We start from the raw sequence: 22,451 nt of genomic DNA, 5'->3' as shown, positions 1-22,451 counted from the left end.
TTTCCTCCTGAAGAAAAGACTGGCAAGACTCCAAGGCTTTCTGAGTTATTTAATATAAAGCAGTGTGTGAGTCAAGTGTGGATTTATGGCATGTCAACAGATTTACTACAATATCTTTATAAATAACTTTCACTTTCAATTTTACTCAGTTGTGTATATAATATTCAGAAGAATCTTTCTCTAAAAATGCCATGTGGTGTTTGGTTATAGACAGTCATGTTGATTTTAAGCCTGAAAACAGCAAAAATGTCAACTATGATACAAAAAGTCCCGCAATTATATATCAATCCTCTTAATTCAATCCTCTTAATAAACTTATACTCAACCTGCATCCTCCAATCTCTCTAAACTAACACATTATTTATTCATCTGCCAATTTAGCCGCCGCTTCTTCATTCAAGGTTTGACATTGCATGGTTGAAACGGGTCAGACGGCAGCTGAAAGTTAAGCCCAAACACTGCAAATATTCATAATCACTGCATGAAAAAGGTAAAATGGTTAGTTTTTACTCACCTTATCCAGTGCCGTCTTCTCCAGCTCCTCCTTGGCGATGGTTAGCTTGTGCTCCAGGTCCATTAGCTGCTGCCCCTGCACACAGACAGGACTTCTGAAGCCGTTTGTTCGGTGCAAACAAGGCATTTCAATGACTAAAATCTATCGCACAAACTTCTAGTCCGAATTTTTTTGGAATTCTTGTACATTATGACACCTCACACACATTACACAAGCACTAAATCGCATGCAAATTGTATGTTTTTAGCACTTTAGCATGCAGACTATCTGTTTTAGCACCATGGGATTCATAATCACAGCTACATCTGCTACTTATAAATCTGACTTTAGCACTAAAATCTGCAGAATCCAGGAGGTTTAAGTTCATCTGAAGCCATGTTGAATCACATCTGCCCTTTTAAACAGAATAAAAGTTTAATCTTGACAGTTATAAGCGCTCTTGAAGTCCATTAATGAGCATGTGTTTAATCCCCGGACCGAACGGCACGCACAAAAGGGCTGTTTTCAGTAATTGAGCCAATAGAACTCCATATGAGGATCAACAGGCCTTCCTCTGAGGAGTCTTTTATTATTGATAAACTCATCAAGGGCCAGAAGGAAAAGGAAACCCGGGGATCATTTGCATGCAGTCGGAGTGAAAAGCGGCCTCCGTGGTCGGACTCCGAGCCGTGAACTTTTATTGGACGTCTTTTACGGCCCCTCGGAGTGATAAACTGCTCAGAGTTCGGATTCTCAAGGTCAGGTGAGCCGACAAACAGCAAGCAGCAAAAAACATTTAGAGAGCCGTAATGAAGCTGATTGATGGTTTTCGGTGAGTTTTTTCGACTCGTGCGGCGCCTCGGTGGGTTTGGCGACACGGTGGGGGGGACGCTTGGTATGTTTGGCCCATTTCATCTCATTTTCATCCGGATTTTAATGACAGACACGTCTGTCGCTTCCAGCGCTCGACAGGAAGGCAAAAAATGCAAGTTTTTCCCGACAGACGACGGTGACGCTCAAGGACAGAGCACTTTGAGTTTTCACACAGCGAGTTTCGGACAATCGCACAACTTTCTGTGTTGATTTTCTGTCTGTTGTGGTAATGTCACCTCTTTTTGTGATTTTGTAATTTTTTTGTGATAATTTTGCATCTTTTGTGTTGCTTTTCTGTCTTTTAGTGGTAATTTTGAATATTTTTGTTTTGAATTTGCTTCTTTTTGTGGTTATTTTTCATCTTTTTGTGGTGATTTTTCATCTTTTTGTGGTGATTTTGCATCTTTTTATGGTGATTTTGCATCTTTTTGTGATTATTTTGCATCTTTTTGTGGTGATTTTGTGTCTTTTTGTGGTGATTTTGCACAGTTTTTTCATTATATTGCATCTTTTTGAGTTGCTTGTCTGTCTTTTACTGGTAATTTTGCATCTTTTTGTGGTGATTTTAGTCCTTGTTGCGGTGATTTCGATTTTTTTGCGGTGATTTTGCATCTTTTTGTGTCAATTTTGCATCTTTTCATGATTATTTTACATCTTTTGTGTTGCTTTTCTCTCTTTTAGTGGTCATTCTTCATTTTTTTGTGGTGATTTTGCATAATTTTGTGGTAATCTTAGTCCTTTCTGCAGTGATTTTGCATGTTATTTTGTGGCAAATTTGAATCTTTTAGGTAACTTTGCCTCTTTTGTGTTGATTTTGTGTCTTTTTGTGGATTTCTACTAGAATACAAGACCACTTGACAGGGAGGCTAAAAGGTTAAGTTTTCCCCTACAGACGACGGTGACACTCAAGGACGGAGTACATGGTGGGTTTTTCTTTTCAAAGAAGTCAAAGAATCAGATCTCTTTTTTGTTTTTTTACTTCCACACACAAAGCGAGTTTAGGACAATCACACAAAGTCGTCTGTTGGTGCTTCGCTCCAGAGGGAGAATCCGAAGGCAATAAAGTTTGAGTTCTTTAATCAAGGACACTGAGGCTCAGTGGATCTCTTTGTGTGGCAAATGAAAGTAGTCACTGAAATATATTCAATAAAAGTGACGCCGAAGGTTACTGGAACAAAAAGAGTCCAGATTCTGGAAACTTATTAGACATTTGCCACTAAAGTACTGGCGATGGACTTTCTAATAATGATGTTAACAACTACGAACACCTCAATATAAAAGACTCAGACCCATTAGGGATGTTATTAGCCCATTAAATAACCATTATCATAGCATATTGTTCTCATACCTATGGGCCAGTAAAGACCTCCTCCATCTTCTAGTAGACTCAGTAGGAAGTTATAGTACCATTTAATAGTGCTGGAGCAGAAAATCTGCAGTTACAATTAGTTGGATGAGGCAGAAATCTGCAGACTTTGAGGAAGAAAATCTGACTTGTTACTTTTAACTTTTTAGTTGGTGTTTGCTTCAGTCTTTCTCTCTGCTTACAACGTGTCACAAAGCTGCGTTTTGTATGTTTTCATGGCGGTAACTTCATCTGAGATTTCACATGTATTTGTTTGGTTGCCGACAATCGGTTAAGGGAATTATTTAAAATTTGCATCTCTCCTTCCTTTACTTTTTCTCACTGTTTGCCTTTTCAGTTGGTGTTTAATTAAGTTTAGGCAACAAATTTACTTGATTAAGTTTCCAAAAAGGATCAAGTCCGTTCTCCGACCTTTCTTATTAACAACTATCAGTTTATCAAACATTTGCTGTCAATTTTTTTTCCTGGTTATAGTATTTTAACCGTTAAGGCAGAAGGTAAAGGATACGTATGTCAAGAAATGTATTTTGGATTAGTTGTAGTACCTAGTTGTTCCACCAGGTGGAGGCAGGTTCATGTTAGCAAGCAGAGAGCATTGTGGAGGTTTAGTTAGCAACGGGCACCATGACAAAGACTTCTGTGGTGATTAATGTCTTCCAGCCAAAGCTCCTGAAATTTCCACGAACTGAAGCCTAGAAGGACATAGCCATAACTTTTAAAAGTTTCTTTAGCAGTAAATGTCACATAAATGTTGTTGGAGGTAGTATTACTGATGTTTGCTGCACTTCTTCTGTGTTGGCGGTTATTTATTGATTGATAAGGCGTTGACTATTGGATAAAAGAATTATTTAAAATCTACAACCCTTACTTCTTATCGTATTATTCTTTGACTTGATGCGTTTTTTTACTGACATTCTGTTGTTAACTTGGTGATTCTGTACGTTTTCAGCCAATGTTTGGTGAAGTTTGTAGAAATGGATCATGGTTTGGGTAAAATTCTACTCTTTTGCTATGTTTACTACATATTACAAAGTTCAATTTTTACATTTTGAGGGTAAAAACTCCTCTAAAGATGCTGATACACTTATTTACACAGTTGCAAGAGGTTGACTTTGATATCGGGTTTCTTTCTGTTTGTCAGAATGGAAATTAATGCTTTAACTAAGCTCAGGTCCTTTCAAAACTCCCCAAAAGAACTACTCAGCAGAATGACTCAGGTGAGGTGGCTCATGCTAATGACCACCATTAGCATACGAGGGCTCGGTGAAACTCGCATTTCAACGACCCCCTTTGTCACTCCCTGGCTCCCAACGACGATCGTTGAGGAGCCAGGTGGTGATGTTTCTAGAAAAGATTCATGGTTTGGGTGAAATCATACTCTGTTCTGTTTACTACATGCTATAAAGAACAAATTTTACATTTTGATGGTAAGAACTCCACTAAAGATGCTTGTGCACTTATTTGCAAGAGGTTGCCTATGTTACCAGGTTACTTTCTGTTCATCAGAATGGTTATTAGTGCTTTAGCTAAACCTAGAATGTGGAGGAATTTAGACTTTAGACTTGGATTTTTGCTTTTATGTGCTGTTTTTCACTCATTTTCTGACGTTGTTGGTGAAGTTTCGCTACCAAAACTACTAACAAACAAAATTTTTAAAAGGTTTGTGTCAAAATACACCCTTTTCGTTGCATTTACTACATGCTATAAAGCTGCATTTTGTGTGTTTTAGGAGTTAAAAACTCAACTGAATGCACATTATCAAGTTTACTGTCTGTTTATCAATTATCAGGGAAGACGTCTACAGAGCCCACTAAAAGATGGAGAGGGTCTCGACTGATTCATTTATATGGGAACGATATGTGCTAATTACAACTATTTAATGGACCAATAATGTCTAAATCTGCCCTCAACGTTTATGTTTATGTGCTGAGTTTGGAGGAAACGCTGCAGAACAGAATTAATAAAGCAGCAGCTGCAGCCCCGTTATTAATTCGTCTGGTAAAGGATGTGAATATTGTTTGTCTGTGATTCCAGTAGGGAGTCATTACGTTCATTACCCGCAGCATCCTCATCATCAGCCGAGTCCTCGGAGGCCTGCGGGCGAATTGCCGCTGACCCACAAACGCAGACTTTTCAGGCTTAGTGCGTCCAAGTCTGCAGCGTCTCCGAGTCCATTACGGAGTCGCCGGGTCCTGAACTCTGCAGCCACATAAAGCCGTCGTCTTTCTGCTCTGCTTTGTATGAGGATGCAGCTCTGGGGGTGAATTTTAAAACTGGACCGACGGAGGGAAGAAGATGTGAAGCCAAAAAAACCCCAGCGTCTCACAGGGGAAACTCTGGGAATTCACCGTCGCTTCCTCTAAAGTTTTTCATGTTCCGGCTCAGCTAGTGAAAACAAACCTGCCTCTTTGTAGAGTTTACAGTGCAGCACAGGGACTCATTTAGATTCTGGTCACTTTTCTCAGCAGTTGTCCTTCAAATCTGATGTCTAGTAATGAAAAATTTATGTATCTATATGAGCTTTTGGCTGCTCCTAATGGTCTCGATAAACTTGTTATTTTAGCAAATCGTACAAGTAGCGGCGCTGTTTTACTATTTTATTCTGGTTTATTTATTTCGCTAATTTTAACCTGTCTTGGTGTTTTGCACATAATTTTGCAGCACTTTGGTTAACTCAGGTTGATTTAAATGTGCTATGCACATAAATTTGATTTAATTTGGTTTGACTTGATGACTGGAAGTAGAAATAAACCTCAAAATATCTTCTATAACAAAGTTAGAAGGTATTTAGTGAAGTTTAAACACCAGAACTACTCAGTTAGGTTTCGAAAAGGATCCGTATTTGGTTAAAATACACCTTTTTGCCATGTTTACAGAGTATAAACTTAGCTTTGGTTTTAAATGTGCTTATTCACCACAAGATAAACCTGCCTCTTTGTAGAGTTTACAGTTCAGCACAGAGACTGATTTAGATTCAGGTTGCTTTTCTTAGTGGTTGTCCTTCAAATCTGAGGACAAGTAATGAAAAATTACTATATTTATAGTATTTTAACTTCAAAATGTGCTTTTGGCTGCTCCGAATGGCTCAATAAACTCATATTTATGTCATTTTATGTCTATTTTGTGATATTCTATAATGTTTTACTTGATTTATTTCTCTAGTTTTATCCTGCCTTCATGTTTTAAACATGCTATACTCATACATTTAATTTAATTTGATTAGATTTAAAGACTGGAAGTAAAAAAAATATATATCTTCTATTGCAAAGTTAGAAGGTGTTTGGTGAAGTTTAGACACCAAAACTACTTGGCTAGATGTAGAAAAGGATCTTTATTTGGGTGTACGTTTACAGGCTAAAAATGTATTTTTTGGTTTTATATGTGCTTATTCACATGACCACTGTAAGAGTTTACAGTTTACCACAGGGATGGATGTAGATTCAGGTCAAATTTCTTTGTATTTTCTTGCAGTTGTCCTTCAAATCTGAGGGCTAGAAATGAAAAATTATCCATGAAAGAAAACCCTGATAAAACCGACTTCTTTCTTGTGGTCTGTCTTCATTTTATGCATCTGCAATTTATCAAAAAATCTCCTTTTTTTAAAAAATTCTTTCATGGCGACACCTGCCAATTCTCAGACCGTGAGATGAAACAATTTGTGGATTTTTTTCCTCCAGTGCTGAGGTTGTTGGGTTTTTTTGTGTTTGTATTGTGACACTGTGTTTGCCAAATGCACTTTGATACGGTACAACGGCGGCCATAACCGATTGAATGGGCTGACGGTGGAGGTGCCTTGACTGACGTCCCCCCTGTGAGGCTGATGACATTTGGGCTATCTGGTGGCTCGTCTTCCACTTCCTGCTCCTCCGTCCCCTGCTGGGCTTTTGATCACAGCGCAGGGAATACAGATGAGTTTTCAGGAACAGCCAGGAGGACGGAGGAGGGGGGTCACGACGCATTCTTCCTCTGACCTTTTCCATCAGAAAGAAAAAGCCTGCCATCTCCCAAAGACAAAGAAAACGATGAAATTAGCTTCATCTTTAGTCCGGAGCTGCAAATGACGGCTTTGAAGGTTTGCACGAAACGTTTCTGGTGACACTGAGCTTGTTTTGGGCAGGAGACTAACGATTTATGAGCAAACAAGTCGATGCATCCGTCATTCACGGGGCTCGAAATAGAACGAGGAAGGAACAGGACGACCAGGGACGACAGATTCGGGTTCAGGAAGGATCCATCCATCCATCCATCCATCCATCCATCCATCCATCCATCCATCCATCCATCCGTCCAGCTGAGGATGAAGGTAGGGAACAACAAACGATCACACTTGCATTCACACCTACAAACAATTTAGAGTTATCAATGAACCTCAACATGTTTTTGGACTGGGTTGCACAGTGGATAGGTGGTTAGCGTTGTCGCCATGCAGCTAGAAGATCCCAGGTTTGCATCTCAGCCTTCCTGGGATCTTTCTGCATGGAGTTTGCATGTTCTCCCTGTGCATGTGTGGGTTTTCTCTGGGTTCTCGTTCTCGAGAAACTAAAAAGTGAGACAAACGACACGAAACAAAACGAAAAAAGACAAAAAAGTTACAAAGCCACACAAGACAAAAAATGACAAAAGAAAGAAACAAAACGACAAAAAAGTAGACAACACAAGCGCGACAAAAAGGAAACACAAAACGTCAAAAGTCAGACAAAAAATACAAAAACAAGACAAAATATTACAAGAATTAGAAAAATGACAAATCGCGAAACAAAATGGCAAAAAAGAGACAAACGACACGAAACAAAACAGAAAAGAAAAAAATTTGACAAAAAGTTACAAAACAACAAAACAATGGACAAACAACACAAGCGAGACAAAAAAAAATACAAAATGACACAAACAGTACACAAAACAAAGAATAAAGCAAAACAAAAAATGACAAAAATAAGACACAAAACACGAGTGGGACAGAAAGGAAACACAAAATGACAAAAACAAGAAACAAAACGACAAAAGTCAGAAAAAAATACAAAATACTACAAAAATAAAACAAAATGACAAAAGACCAAATATAATTTTAAATTTATAGTTTTACAAATTTACAATCTGCAGTTAATGTTTTCTCTGGAATTTTTACTCTTTACAAAGTCGTTCCACTGGCCGATTGGACCCTCTGGAGGGCCGGTTTTGGCCTGCGGACCGCATGTTTGACACCCCTGAGCTGCTAACCACCGAGCCACTGTGCAGCCCATCTTGAAACGTACATTAAAAAAAAAAAAAGTGGCAGAAACTGGCATTTTGACGCTGCAAACAAGGCCTGAAAGGTCAGCGAACGGAGCTGTAAATGCCAATAAATGTTGGGAGCGTTCGGACGTGGGAACATTTAGTCGGAGCGGCAACGACACGCAACGCTTTCTTGTTTGCAGGGTTTATTTTTCGTGCTCGGAGCGGGGAGTATGTGAGCAGTATGCCAAAAAAGGAAAAAAAAACAGCCCACTGTGCTACCCTCTGAGTCGCAGCAGTACATGCTGTCATTTGCAATTTGCGTCTTCGGGATTCCCTTATATGATCTAATGCATAATTCTGTATCAAGTTCATTCGCTGCTGTCCACATCGGTTACCCGCGTCGCCAGCGTGATTGAAGGGGATGGGCTGGATCTTGCAGAGGGGAAAACAGAGGACGAGGCTAAGCGTTGGCCGATCGACTCGCAGTAATTAACTGGAGCGGCTCCATCCTTTCAAGGTGGTCCGTTAGCACCTGTTTACCCCCCGGTTCTGGAGCCGTACAGCCACCCACCTTTTTTATGTTTTTTGGAGCTTACCTTAAAAATTAAATCCTTTTTCCCGTACCGCAGTTCTTTCAGTTGAGCCTGGATTTTTTTGGACTGCAAGGGGAAGATAAGGAAATAAGTGTTAGCTTATTCAAATAGCGAAATTGGTTTTAGATCACGTAGCAGGATTGTGCCAGCTGCAGCAGAAGACTCCTTTGTGAGTGTTCCCTGGGCGAAGCTGTGGCTTAAAGGAAAGGCCCTACTGAGAGGAAGAAAATATCAAATCTACCCTTCACTGAACTGCACAGTCCACACAATGATGCAGTCATGCTCTGGCTTCTCTCCCACTGTCTAAGCCTGAATTCTCACTCCCACTACACACATTACCGCCGCCGCTGCACACGTGCACGCTTTTCTTTCCTTTTCCCCTCTCTTTTCCCGGGTTGCTCGGCTGTCGTTGGTAAGCAGCAAACACAGCCCTCCTTCAGCGTGCAGGCTGGCCGGCTGACATTCACTCTGCCGCCACACATCAGTGGACACATGGAACGGCGAGGCTGCCTCCCAGATAGCCCCGCGCACGGCCGTCCTTAAAGCTGCTCACGATGCCAGCGTGAATCGAGAGGGCTTCTCTGAGCGCTCGCCGAGGCCGGCAGGAATTTTTCATGGAGTTTCTGTGCCGTGAAGCTTCACAAGGACTGGAGCTCGGCTTGGTTTCTGTTTCTAAGTGTGTGTCTGTGCCTGTGTCTTCCTAAATGCCTCCCAAAACCTACTATCAGGTTTAAAAGTCATGTTGCATTTAAAAAATAACCATCAAAATGACACCTTTAACCAGATTATCAGCTTTCGGGCAGTCCTTGAACTACTCATCTGGGTTCTGTTGGAAAGTGTGGACCAAATGGAGGAAAATCAGTCGCTTTATTCTACATGTGTGGTTTAAAAAACTGGCAAAAAATACATAGTTTGCTCTAATTAGAATCTATAAAAAACAAAAAATTCTGAACGCCTAGGTACAAACGAGAAGCCATTAATGGCTGTTATGTGACTTACAGTCACCTGACAAAAATTCAGGGAGTTTTAACAGTGTTTTATTGCACAAAACACAGCTGAAAGCCTCCATGCAGCATTTCAGAGGAATTTTTCATGGAGTTTTCATGCCGTGAAGCCTCACAAAGACTGGAACTTTATGTTATGCAAACAAAAGTCAGCTTGAACTCCAAAGAAATCCTAAGACAAACAATCAATCATCCATTTTAAGAGCTAATGTGACTGAATGTTCCAGCTGTGTTTTAGATTTCTAGATTTTCAGATGTGACACGGAGGTCAAATCTTCTCCACAAAGCTGAGGGACAGATTCACTTCACAGGCTTCTGTGCTCTGGACGAGCACCTGAGTCTCTTTTTTTATTTATTTATCTATTTTTTATGAGATTCTTTATCTTGTTATTCATCCTCCCGGGCTGATTCCACGTCCCCAGACACTCATCTCTGCCTCGTACAACTGCATTCAAAAGATTGCATCCCGGGGCGAGTCGTAAAAAAAAAACAGGTTAAATAAACGTAGAACTTTAAAACCGCGGCTCACCCAGGGCCTTTACACTTGATCTCACAGTCGTAAAAGTGTGTTTTCCCGCAGCCCGGGTCATAAAATAAAATGCTAGCAAATTAATTTCACTTAGTGGAGCTTTTGAGATGGTCGCCGGTGGAATGAATCACATGTAGATGAACTTAAACATGCAAATATGTGGATAAACTGTGACCCGCCGAAGCAGCGGTCTGTTATTTACTCAAGATAAATGATGTTCTGCCCAGGAGAATCACAGCAGCGCCTCTTTTTTCATTCCAGCTCGGTGTAATTTAACATCCCTCCTTAAATACTTCCAGAAACATTCAGGAGACGCTCCGCCGTAAGTCGTCGTCCTCGTGGGAACGCTGACATTTCTGCAGTTTATGTTAAGGATGGACACGATAATAAACCCAGCAGCCACAATATTAAGACCAGCCGATCCTCTTAAGTCCTTGGAATTGCGATACGAGGCGTCTGAGCATCAGATTTCATTTCGTCAGGTTTGGAGGCCGAGTCGACACCTTGAACTCTTCGTTTCTCAAAGTGTTTCTGAACAATGTTTGCATGTAAAACGTCACGCGGAGCATCAAACCGCCTCCTTCTGTCATTTCTACGGAGCTTCCAATGGACATCACAGTGTTAAATAGCTGTTCTTGGACCACTTTTGGTAGCTCCACATGATAAACCATTTCTTTCTATGTGTGTCTGGATGTTTATGTCTTCCTATATTTAAAAAGCACAATGTCAAGATTAAAAGACGTGTTTTTTTATCAAAATAATCGCCAAACTTTAACCGTTTATCAAAGCCAGAAATGGTAAAAACAGAGACAGTTGTCTGACATTCAACTTTCCAACAGTCCTTGAACTACTCATCTGTCATTCTGTTGGAAAATCTAAGCTTCAAATAGTGATATTTTATCAAAATCCAATTACTCTGCATCTGTGTTGTTAAAAAATGTCAAAAATAAAGTTTTGTAACTGTCCAGATTCTGTGAAAAACAAAAAATTCTGCACTTGTTGGTGCAACTGTGAAACTATTATTGACTCAACTGTGACCAACAATTATGTAACAAAAAATCAGCAGAGAAGATCAAAGTAGCAGTAGTAGAATTACCAGTAGAATTACCTGCTGGGAAACTGAAATCCATGTCAGTTTATTCTACATGTCTGGTTTAAAAAATAGGCAAAAAATAAACTATTTCCTCCAACCAGATTCTGTAAAAAATGAAAAATTCTGCACTTGTAGGTAGAAATGAGAAGTCTTTAGTGACATATATGTGACCAATAGCCACCTGACAAAAATTCAGAATCTTTTCAGTTGAACTGGGCTGAACTGCAGGTTGTGTTCATACAAAACAGAGATACAGGATGTTGGGCCTCCATTTTCTCTTTATCATGGGAAAGTTAAAGCAGTTTGATTCATCAACAGGATTCTGCAAAAAACAACCACAAAAAACTGTATTTACTCTGGCACAACTCTGAAGCCATTTGTAGCTCAGCTGCAACCAACACGATAAAAATTCAGTTCATTCAATTATTAGTGGAGCCCAAAATTTTATTTCCAGGTCGCCTAAATACTATAATAATGGGCAAGAAGAAGCAGCAAAATTGCTCAACTGACAAGATGAAACCATCAAATTTGGGGCATTTTGCTTGAAAATGAACCCACAGTGAGTAAAAATGTAAAAGAAAAAAATGCACAGGAACTGCTGAGAGTTCAGTTTGGCCTTTAAAAGATAAAAAGATTAGATGAAAATGCCTGAGAAATTTTGCAAAACCCAACATTTTTTCCAGGTAGCCAATACGCTATAATATAAGACAAAGAAAACCAGCAAAATTGATCATCAGACAAGATAAAACCTTCAAATTTGGAGCATTTTTATACGAAAATGAACCCCAAAAAGTGAAGGGAGCAAAAACTAAAAGAGCCCAGAATCTTCTGAGGGTTCAGAGGGTTAAATCAATGAATTGCTTGGCCTTTAAAACGTCACATTTCTGAGAAATTTTGTCAAATTCAAGGTGACACTGTGGAATTCTTCCATGTACTCAACATACTATAATACAAGACAAAGAAAAGCAGCAAAATTGATCATCAGACAAGATAAAACCATCAAATTTGGAGTATTTTTCCTTGAAAATGAGTCCACAGTGAGCAAAAAGTATTTAGCAACAACTGTAAAACTGTGAAAATGATGAAAATTTTTAGGAAATTTTGCTGAGCCCAAGAATTTTTCCAGCTAGCCAACATACTATACTAAAAGACAAAGAAAAGCAGCAAAATTGATCATCAGACAAGATAAAACCTTCAAATTTGGAGCATTTTTGTACGAAAATGAACCCCAAAAAGTGAAGGGAGCAAAAACTAAAAGAGCCCAGAATCTTCTGAGGGTTCAGAGGGTTAAATCAATGAATTGCTTGGCCTTTAAAACGTCACATTTCTGAGAAATTTTGTCAAGGTGACACTGTGGAATTCTTCCATGTACCCAACATACTATAATACAAGACAAAGAAAAGCGTCAAAATTGATCATCAGACAAGATAAAACCATCAAATTTGGAGCGTTTTTGTATGAAAATGAGCCCAAAGTGACTAAAAATGTGAAAAAATAAATGCACAGGAACTGCTGAGAGTTCAGAAGGTTTAATCAAGTAATTATTTGGCCTTTAAACATAATGTAACAGTGAAAATGCCTGAGAAATGTTATGGAATCCAAGATTTTTTCCAGGTAGTCAATATACTATAATATGAGAAGAAACAGCAGCAAAATTGCTCATCAGACAAGATGAAACTATTAAATTTTGAGTATTTTTGCTTGAAAATGAGCCCGCAGTGAGTAAAAATATGGAAACTACTGGGAGTCCAGAGGGTTAAATGTGTATTTTTGGTACAACAGAACAATTACTGGCTGTTGTCATTGATAAAACATCTCCTCCAGTCAGAGAATAGATGTGTTTTCTACGTGGCTCAAAGCTCAACGTAGCAGAAATCCTCCATTAAACTGCTCTCTGTTACATTAGAGACATGGAGGTGACTCTGGTGGGTTCTGGTCGGTGTTCAGAAGCTTTTATTCGTACGTAGAATCTCACCAGAACCAGCAGCAGCATCACAAACCTCCTCGTCTGAAAAGATTGGCCTCTTTGTGGAGTGTGTCTGACTGGCCCACAGCCAAAAACTAAACTATATGTTTCATATCGATACTTTCAGGCAGGATAATGTGATTTATTCCATGTGGATGGAGAGCAAAGCAGATCAGTTTGTTTTATTTAAAGATTCTGCTCCCTGAGTACAGATCAGTCGTATGGTAGGATCCATGACTGAAGCTGGAAACACCCAACATCCCAAAAAAACCACGCCGGATATCAAACATTCATACGTTTCTGATTCCTGGAAGAGGCCCAAAGTATTAATATCACATTTATTTAACCACATATATCCTCTCTGTGCTGCTTTATGACAGGACAAATAAATAATAAGACCAGAAATGACAACTAGGACGTTAAGACAAATTATCATCAATGAAGTAACTACAGTCATTTAACCCCCCACTTTTAAAGGAAACTTTTAAGGAATTATTGTAATTTTCTTTCTGAAGGTTTTGCAAATTTTCAGAAATTTGGGGAATTTTTTGCTGAATTTTGGGATTTTTTGCAGATAAAGAAACAATATTATTTGGTGCCCGTACATGAGGACAACAGGAGGGTTAATTAACACTCTGATGGATAATGTTTAGTTTCAACAGAAGTAGGAACACCTGTATGTCATCCAAACCTTTCACATCACTGACATCTTTAGGGAATAAATCCCTTAAATGACCTGATATCTGCAATTAGGCATTTTATTTGGTTCTCAAACCAACATATTTTGTTGTTGATATCAGCATTATTTTCTCAATTTACTGTTCATTAAAGACAACACAATGATATCTATGTTAGAAATTAATATTCTGATTAAATTGGACTGAATCAGAATGAATTTCATTGCAAAGCAGGTTTTCGTATATGAAGAATTTGAGTACAAGTTTTATAAGTCAATAGACAGTAAGTACAGCAACTCCTAGTTATTATTAAATTAATAAAAGTATTGGAAATGTTTTATGAATATGTAGAAGCCACTTCCATGCAGCTTTTTCCACTCTAACAGTCTATTAATAAACACAGGCAACTAACATTTATTAAAACAAACGACGCTTTGTTAGTAAAGACCACTGTGATCTGTTCCTCTGCTCATTAATCGCCCCCAAAATACACAAGACGATAACGGTCCCGTTCAGAAAGCCCTGCAGAATTAATTACACCAGGCTGTTCACCTTTAAATCCATCATTACGGGAAATCCTCGCAAATCCGCCACATTATATTTTATCTGCGTACGTGAAGGTTTGAGGGTTGCTGGATGTTTCCATTAAAATCCCACTGCAGGAGCGTAATTCCCCTGATAGCACGGCCAAACAGCATCCTTCACATAAACGATGCCGGCATAAACCATAAATTTGGGAAATAAATTCATGTTCTAGAGGGAAAAAAGAGAAGTGCAACAGATTAAAGGGCGTCTCTAATGCAGCTCTGCTTTAACCTTGACACTGACTGTCAGATGTTTCCCCCGGAGGACATCGCCGTCTGCTTCCAGAAGGTTACAGGACAGTTTTCCAAAGAGCCGAATAAAGAGCAAATCAAAAATATCTGGATATGAGCGCAGGCAGCAGTCGCTTCAGCTGAATTATAAGTTTTCTTTTCTGATTCGAAAGGAAAGTGCTGAAGTTGTAAAGACTCACAGCTGATTCAGGTCAGAGAAGTTGCTAAATGTTGTAATATATTTTTCTTACTGACCTCACCTCAGCCGTGGGATTTTTACTGTTATGTTGGTCGGAAAAAGTGCAAAAGTTTCTCATGAAAAAGTGCAGAAATTGGTGCAAAAACGTGCAGAAATCGTCCTGAAAAAGGTGCAGAAATTGGCATGACAAAGTTCAGAAATTGGCATGAAAAGGTGCAGAAACTGGAAAGGAAAAGTGAAGATATTGGCGTGAAAAAGTGCAGAAATTTGCGAGAAAAAATGCAGAAATTTCTCATGAAAAAGTGCAGAAATTTGCATGGAGAAATTGGTGTAAAAAAAGTGCAGAAATTGACGTGAAGAAGTGCAAGAATTTGTATTTTTAAAAAACTGTAGAAATTTCTCATGAAAAAGTGCAGAAATTTGCATGGAGAAATTGGTGTAAAAAAAGTGCATAAATTGACGTGAAGAAGTGCAAGAATTTGTATTTTTAAAAAACTGTAGAAATATCTCATGAAAAAGTGGTGTGAAAAATTGCAGAAATTGGAAAGGAAAAAGTGCCGAAGTATCATCAAGTGCAGAAGCTAGAATGAAAAAGTGCAGAAATTGGCATGAAAATGTACAGAAATTGTCATGGAAAAAGTGCAAAAATTGGCATGAAAAAGTGCAGAAATTGATATGAAAAAGTGCAAAATTTGGCATGAAAATGTGCAGAAATTGTCATGGAAAAAGTGCAAAAATTGCTATGAAAATGTGCAGAAATTAATATGAAAAAGTGCAGAAATTGGCATGGAAAAAGTGCAATTATGATACCTGTGCAATCAGTGCATCTCAATTAGGTTTGTAACTGTAATACTTTTGCAGAAACTGGCATGAAAACATGCACGTCTGGGTTCACTGTGTCTGCTCTGAACCCTGTTAAATCCTGCAAACAGACAAACATCACTGAGCTGATTTCAGTGAAGCAAACAGAAAACAAAGCAGCAAACAGCCTGATTAGCCTCATTAACCCTCGCAGCGTCTAATGGACTCCAATCTGCTCCTTTATACACAAATGGATGGAGGCGGTTTGAGGCAACAATCTGTGGCTCCAACAAAACAATACTTCACATTTCATTTAGTTATTTAACCCTCTGAACCCCGAAAGCACCGCCGGGGATGAAAAGCATATTTTTTAAAAAGAAATCACCAAAATTACTCTATTTATCAGAGACAAAAGCTGTAAGAATCATCAGATTTTCAGTCACTAATCTGTGCTGTTCTGTCAGAAGATTGGAACTAATTGAAGCTTAAAATTTTGATTTTGCATCAAAATCATTTAAAAAATTTGCCAAAAATCAATCATTTGCTCCATATTGATTCTGTAAAAACACAAAAATGATGCAGTCTTCGGTGCAAAGGTGAAGCCTTTAGTGACTCAGCTGGGACCAACAGTGATGTGAAAAAAATTCAGAGATTTTTCGGCTGAACTGCAGGCCGTGTTTCCATCAACCAGATAGGAAACTAGTATTAATTCAAATTTAAGTAGCAAAATATCTGTAGCACTTTTTCTAGTGTTGGTAAAACCTTCAGACATTTGTAAACATGATTCTGTGTGTTAGAATAAAGGTTTTTCCTCTTTACTAAGGTAGAAACAGTAAATTAATTGGTTTCTGAACAGAAAATGTAATTGGAAATTGTCTTTAAATAACTTTTTTTGCAAAAATGTTGAATATTTTGTGGTTTTTGCTTCTCAGTTTGTAAATTAGTAACTTGATTTTGGACTGTTGGTTGGACAGAACAAGCAACTTCGAAATGTCAAGTTTTCAAGAAGTTATCATTGGTCATTTTTTATTTTTTACTATTTTTTGCAACCAAATAATTAACTCATTGAATGCCAAAGCCCACTGGTGGGTTTGAAAGTCTTGTGATCCTTTTAAAAAACTGTGGAAAAGACACAATTTACCATAGCTGTAAACTGTAAAAACACAAACAATTGTTGGATTTTCTACTTTCCAGTGGACATCTGTGGTGTTTCACTGGAAAATGTAATAAAATCTAAACTTGAAATTGTGATATTTCATCAAAACCACTGTATTCTGAATGTCTCATTTATAAATTTGCCAAAAATAAAGTGTTCTCCTCTAACTGTGTCAGACTGAGCTCTCTCTTCTTCATGGTTGTTCTGTTTCCATACAGGTGCAGGACTTTAGATTACAGTGAAAAATGAACCAACAGTGAGTACAAATGTGACAGGAGTCAAAATTTACCCCCAAAAAATTGGTGAAAAAGTGCTGAAACTGGCAAGAAAAAGTTCAAAAATTAGGATGAAAAAGTGCAGAAATATGTATAAAAAAGTGCAGAAATTGGAAAAGAAAAGGTGCAGAAGCTGCTTGGAGTCCAGGGGGTTAATTGATTACTTGAAAAATGAATAAATAAATGAATAAATTGCAGAACGTCACCATTTTGCAGACAGATCGCCAGATTCTGCTAGATTAATGGAAGGTGCCAAATTCTTAATGGTTCCACTGGAATCAGGATTTGGAACTGGAAACATTTCTTGATGTATCAGAAATTCTCCTCTTGAGATAAAGTACAAAACTTTGGTCAAACTGAAATTCTTAACCAAGCATTTTCCCTTCTTATGCTAATAGTAAATGCATATTAATCGTAATTTAATTGTCTTTGGTTTTCTTCAAATAATGGCAAGTTTTTAGCCAGTTTTACAGTTTAAATAAGGATACAAGATCAGTTTATGCATATTATTGCCAACCTTTACTGTGTTAAAATGCAGTTTCAAGTCTTTAAAACGGAGTATTTTTCCCACCACACGGATTAAAACCACACAGTTTCATCCTTCTTCTCATATAGCAAGAAAAAGTTTAATCAGCTTCATAAAAACGACCAAATGAAATCACTTCCAATGTACAGAACATGAACTCCCAAAGCCAAGTTTTCCCAAGATGAGAACACAAACTCAAGTGGAGCTGCTGTTTACTCACACAAATCCTAAATGCATCGACAAAAGGAGCTCACGTTTAGAAAGTTTATCCGAGGCTGGCCAAAAAAGATCTGTCCTAATCCTCATTCCTGGACACGGTTTCAAAGAGCTGATTTAAGAATCAAAGATTTTATCACTTGGCTTTTTATTCGAGCGCCGATGCTTTGAGGAAATCTAAACCGAACGGATCTTTGAAGCGTGAAAATACGATTCATAGACGGCAATTAAGCAAAAGTTCAAAAGGTGAACGTCCTTAAGGGTTAATCCAAGTTTAACTTTTGATGAATTCCCTGGATATCCGCTTTCATAAAATACAGTAATAACTGATACAAAGAGACAATAAAAAAGCACTCTCACTTCATGGTTCCACACAGAAAGAACATATATCTGAATTTAGACGCCATAAACTGATATTAACGTTGGAGACAGCACTTCCTCAGCAACGCTTGCAATAAAACACTGCCGTTTGCAATTACCTGTCCCAGTGGGTTTGGAGCTCCAGATTCCATCTCCTCCTGTCGCTCTGCAGTAATTACAGCGTGATTACAGGTTCACTCGGTAACCTTTCCCCTTTTAACATAAATAACTTTCTGGAACGGGATCGGAGGCACGAAACAATGTTCCTCCGGCTGATTCACTTCAACGTTTAAAGCCTCCCCACGGAATTGAAGACATGACCTCCATCTAGTTGTGTTCAAGGAAAGTCCAGTAGCTATTTGCTCTCTAAAGATCTCCGAGTCCACTCGCCTTGATAACAGTTTTCCAGGTGGTAACACACAGAACACAGCTCAGTATTAAATAGAATGAAATATTACGGTGTATTAACCGCGAGAACAACGTCCACCGACTGTATTTTATCACATGAAAAAGGCATGAAAAAGTGCAGAAACTGGTGTTAAAAAGTGCAGAAAGTTCTCATGAAAAAGTGCAGAAATTGGCTTGAAAAAGTGCAGGAAGTGGAAGGGAAAAGTGCAGAAATTGGCATTAAAAATGCAGGAATTGAGATGAAAAAATGCAGAAGGCACCATGACAAAGACTTTGGTGATGCTTAATGACTTCCAACCAGAGCTTAATATTTTTATTTTTTTTTTTAAATCCCTGTGGCATGTGTAGCTGAGGTATGTTTGTGGCCCAAATAATGTGTCAAGAAGAAACTATTGTGGGGGTTTAGCTAGCAATGGACTCCATGACAAAGATTTCTGTGGTGATTAATGCCCTCCAGTTCCCTCCTTGGTTTATTTTTCACATATGATTTTGGCCGCAAAGGCACCTTGGCTACACATTCTACAGGGTTTGAAAAACCTTGTTCAAGTTGATCCCAGTTTGTCTTAAACACAAGAGCTCTGGTCAGAGGTTATTAAACAAGGCAGAAGTCTTTGTCATGGTGCCAGTTCTTAACTAAACCCCCATAACGGTCTCTTCTCGACATGAGCCGCAAAGTACCTCAGCTACACATGTCAAGGGGATTGAAAAAACATTGTCCAAGTTGATTCCAGTTTGTCTCATGCACATGAGCTCTGGTCGGAGGTCATTAATTACCACGAGTCTTTGTCACGGTGCCCCTTGTTAGCTAAACCCCCATGATGGTCTCTTCTTGACACATGTCACAGGGATTTCACAAGTGTTGTCCAAGTTGATTCCAGTTTGTCTTACACACCTGAGCCCTGGTTGGAGGTTATTAATCATCACATGAGTCTTTGTCATGGTGCCCATTGCTAGCTAAATTCCCACAATGCTGTCTTCTTCTCAGAATAGAACAACCTGTAATCCAGTTGACTGCCTTCTCTCAGCTATTCAGCATTAAACACAAACAAACTGCAGCCTTCCATCTCATTAAATAGTAAAAGGCTCCAGCTAAATATACAGAACATCTTCTGACATTCATGTCCTTCATCGGTTTATGTTTTATTAATCAGTTAAATTATTAATTGTCCGTGTGGGAAAGCAATCCGGGTCAGTAATTCAAGAGCAGTGACTGTTTGAGGGCCAATTTGAGACACTGAATTATTCCAGTTTCTATACTGATACCTTCACCTGAATGTGCACAAATGTTCCTGCATTCATGATTCCTTCATAAAAACATCAGCAGCGTTTCTCCAACAAACCTCAGCTGCCCCCAGGTCTTTCTAAAGACTCCTCTCCAAGGTTAGCATCTATCCGCATCCCCACCCTGAGCTACAGAATCCGAAGTTATTCCACAATAGTGTAGTCAGGACTGAGCTTCCATTCCACCGCTGCCCTGACTCGTCATTAGTGTGACTAAATTACAGCGGGAGCCTCGGTCAGCAGTGTGGCAGTTCAAAGCCCAGCTCTGGGCCTCGATGAGAATGAGGCGGACGCCGCTGACCGGAACAACTGGAAAGCAGCAGGAAAAAAGAGGCAAAGTGACAGCAGAACGGACAGCCAAGAAATGAACTGGAAGCTCCAACCTCCAGGTCCTCAGATCGGACCCAACAGCAGAAAGCTCCAAAATTCACCTGACAGACAAAATCTGGGATGGAGGATTTCTAACCTGCAGCTGTAGTTTCTGAATCTTTCACCATGCACAAAAAAGTTTCCCAATTACAGCTCTAGCTACAGAGATAAACAGCAAATACATAAAAATAATAAAATCCCTCTGATTATAATAAATGCATTAATACCTCACTTCATTACCTGTAAAACACCATTAAAACTGTGTAGGTTTAAGGTTAATTATTGCAAAAAACAAAACAAAACAAAACAAACAACAGATTGCTATGTTTAAAAAACCCAGAGAGTAGATCTTTCATGTGTGTATATATATATATATATATATATATATATATATATATATATATACACACACATAAACAAAATTGCAAATTGTTGAAAAAAAAAAAACAACAGTCAAATTAAAATTTTGTTCAATGCACAACTGCATATTTAAAAGGTAATCTGCAGATGACAGCCAAGATCTCAGATTAGTGATATTTTTGCTAATTTAAATACAGTAAAAACAGGTTCATGGATAAACATTGCAAAAGAAAAAATTGCTTTTTTAAAAATAGTTTTTGCCTGTTTTTTGAATTTGACATGTAAATGAATCCATTTTCTCTGTGATTTTATTAGCTAACAGTGTAAAATGTATTGAAAAAAACCAAAAAATTATTTAAAAAAAAAAAATTACAGTTAAAAACACTCCCCCCCCCCCCCAGAGTATCTAAAAGGAACCTGAATACACACCGTTAAACAAGTAGCTCTAGTATTACTGCTTAGTTGCAGTAAAAGATGGCACATATTGAGATATTCCTGTCTAAGCTGAGTTCACTGAATGACTGTATGTTTAAAAGGAAACCTGAAGACAGCTGAGATCAAACATAATAAATGCATCAATAATTCACAGTCAGTTGCAGGTTATGTTGCATTTCTATGAAATCTTGTCACACTGTTTACACACAAGAAAACAAAAACAACGTGTCTGCAGTAAATTATGATTAGAGAATATAGATTATTAGGTGAAAGTTCTTACCTCTTCAGCATAGGCATCGCAGAGTTTGTTCCCAGAGAGCAGCTTGTTTTTCAAACTCTTGTTCTGCAAAAGAGGAAAGAAAAGAAGTACTAATGATAGAAATAAACATCTGTCCTGTCTGTTTTTGTGGTGATTTTGCATCTTTTTGTGTCACAAGTTTGAATCTTTGGGGTAATTTTGCCTGTTTTTGTGGGAATTTCGCATTTTATTTTGGTAATTTCAGCCTTTTTGTGGTGATTTTGCCTGTTTCTTTTGTGGAGATTTGTGAGTCTTTGTGGTAACATTGCCTCTTTTGTATTGATTTTCTGTCTTTTTGTGACAATTTTGCATTATTTTGTGGTAATTTCAGCCCTCTCTGGGGTGAAATTGTTATTTATGTGAATACTGAAATGTAAAATGATTTTTATTTGCTATGTATTTTAGATCCGACACTTTAAACTGCACTGAAGCGACTAAAATATGCTTGGAATTAACAAAAAGCGGCCTTCATAAAGCTTTTAAACTAAAAAACACTGATTTTCTGACTAGGAACTCAAGCCCAGACGGTTGAAAGATGAAAAGTGTGTCTGGTTGGTTCTTTCTGAGTATCGGTCTGGAGCGTCCCGTCTGATCTCTGAGGCTTCCTAAAGGTCAGAAAACGTGGCTCCAGGCCAGAACCCGGCTGAACCTTAAACGTGATCACGAAGGCCTTCAAATGATCTGACTGGATGCTAGAGTCTGGGTCTGCAGGTCTCCTGGTTCGGTGCCAGCTCAGATCCTCACTGCAGGTTTAAATCAAATCTGAGGCATGAATGTGGTTTTTTAACCTTGGAAGGTGACAGAGTGTTTTACAAAGCATTAGTGATCATTTCTGGATCACTACAGGATGGAAAATACTTTAATCTCACAGAAAAATTATGCTTTTCAATTGCTGAATTCCAAAATTCTGTCAAAAATCTGAAGTAATGAATCCTCCAAACTATCTTTATTTCTAAATGTCTCATTTTTGAAACAATATCTGGCAGCAAAGGTGCCAGAAAAACAACAACAACAACAAAAAACAACAACAAAAAACAGTGGTGTACCATAAAAACACTAGGAAAATGGCAAATATCTGCAAAATAATGTTGTTTTTAGCTGACTTAAATACAGTAAAATGAAACAAAATTGTTGTCAAACCCAC

The 22,451-nt window shown here is 38.4% G+C and overlaps 1 protein-coding gene across 2 annotated transcripts in view; it reads right to left on the bottom strand.

Annotated features, from left to right (window-relative positions):
- Window positions 1-22,451, bottom strand: part of luzp2 (leucine zipper protein 2) — a 241,349-nt gene that overhangs the window by 33,284 nt on the left and 185,614 nt on the right. The window contains exons 6-8 of one of the 2 annotated variants that reach the window (XM_055009731.1): window positions 21,290-21,352; window positions 8,543-8,605; window positions 515-589 (exon numbers count right to left, since the gene is read on the bottom strand). In XM_055009731.1, coding sequence (XP_054865706.1) covers window positions 515-589; window positions 8,543-8,605; window positions 21,290-21,352 — 201 coding nt within the window. The remainder of the gene's footprint in view (window positions 1-514; window positions 590-8,542; window positions 8,606-21,289; window positions 21,353-22,451) is intronic. The other variant, XM_055009732.1, reaches the window with a different exon arrangement.

Source organism: Amphiprion ocellaris, chromosome 1 (genome assembly GCF_022539595.1).
Source record: "Amphiprion ocellaris isolate individual 3 ecotype Okinawa chromosome 1, ASM2253959v1, whole genome shotgun sequence".
In the NCBI taxonomy this organism is placed as follows: Eukaryota; Metazoa; Chordata; class Actinopteri; family Pomacentridae; genus Amphiprion; species Amphiprion ocellaris.
This window is presented reverse-complemented; position numbering and strand designations above follow the sequence as displayed.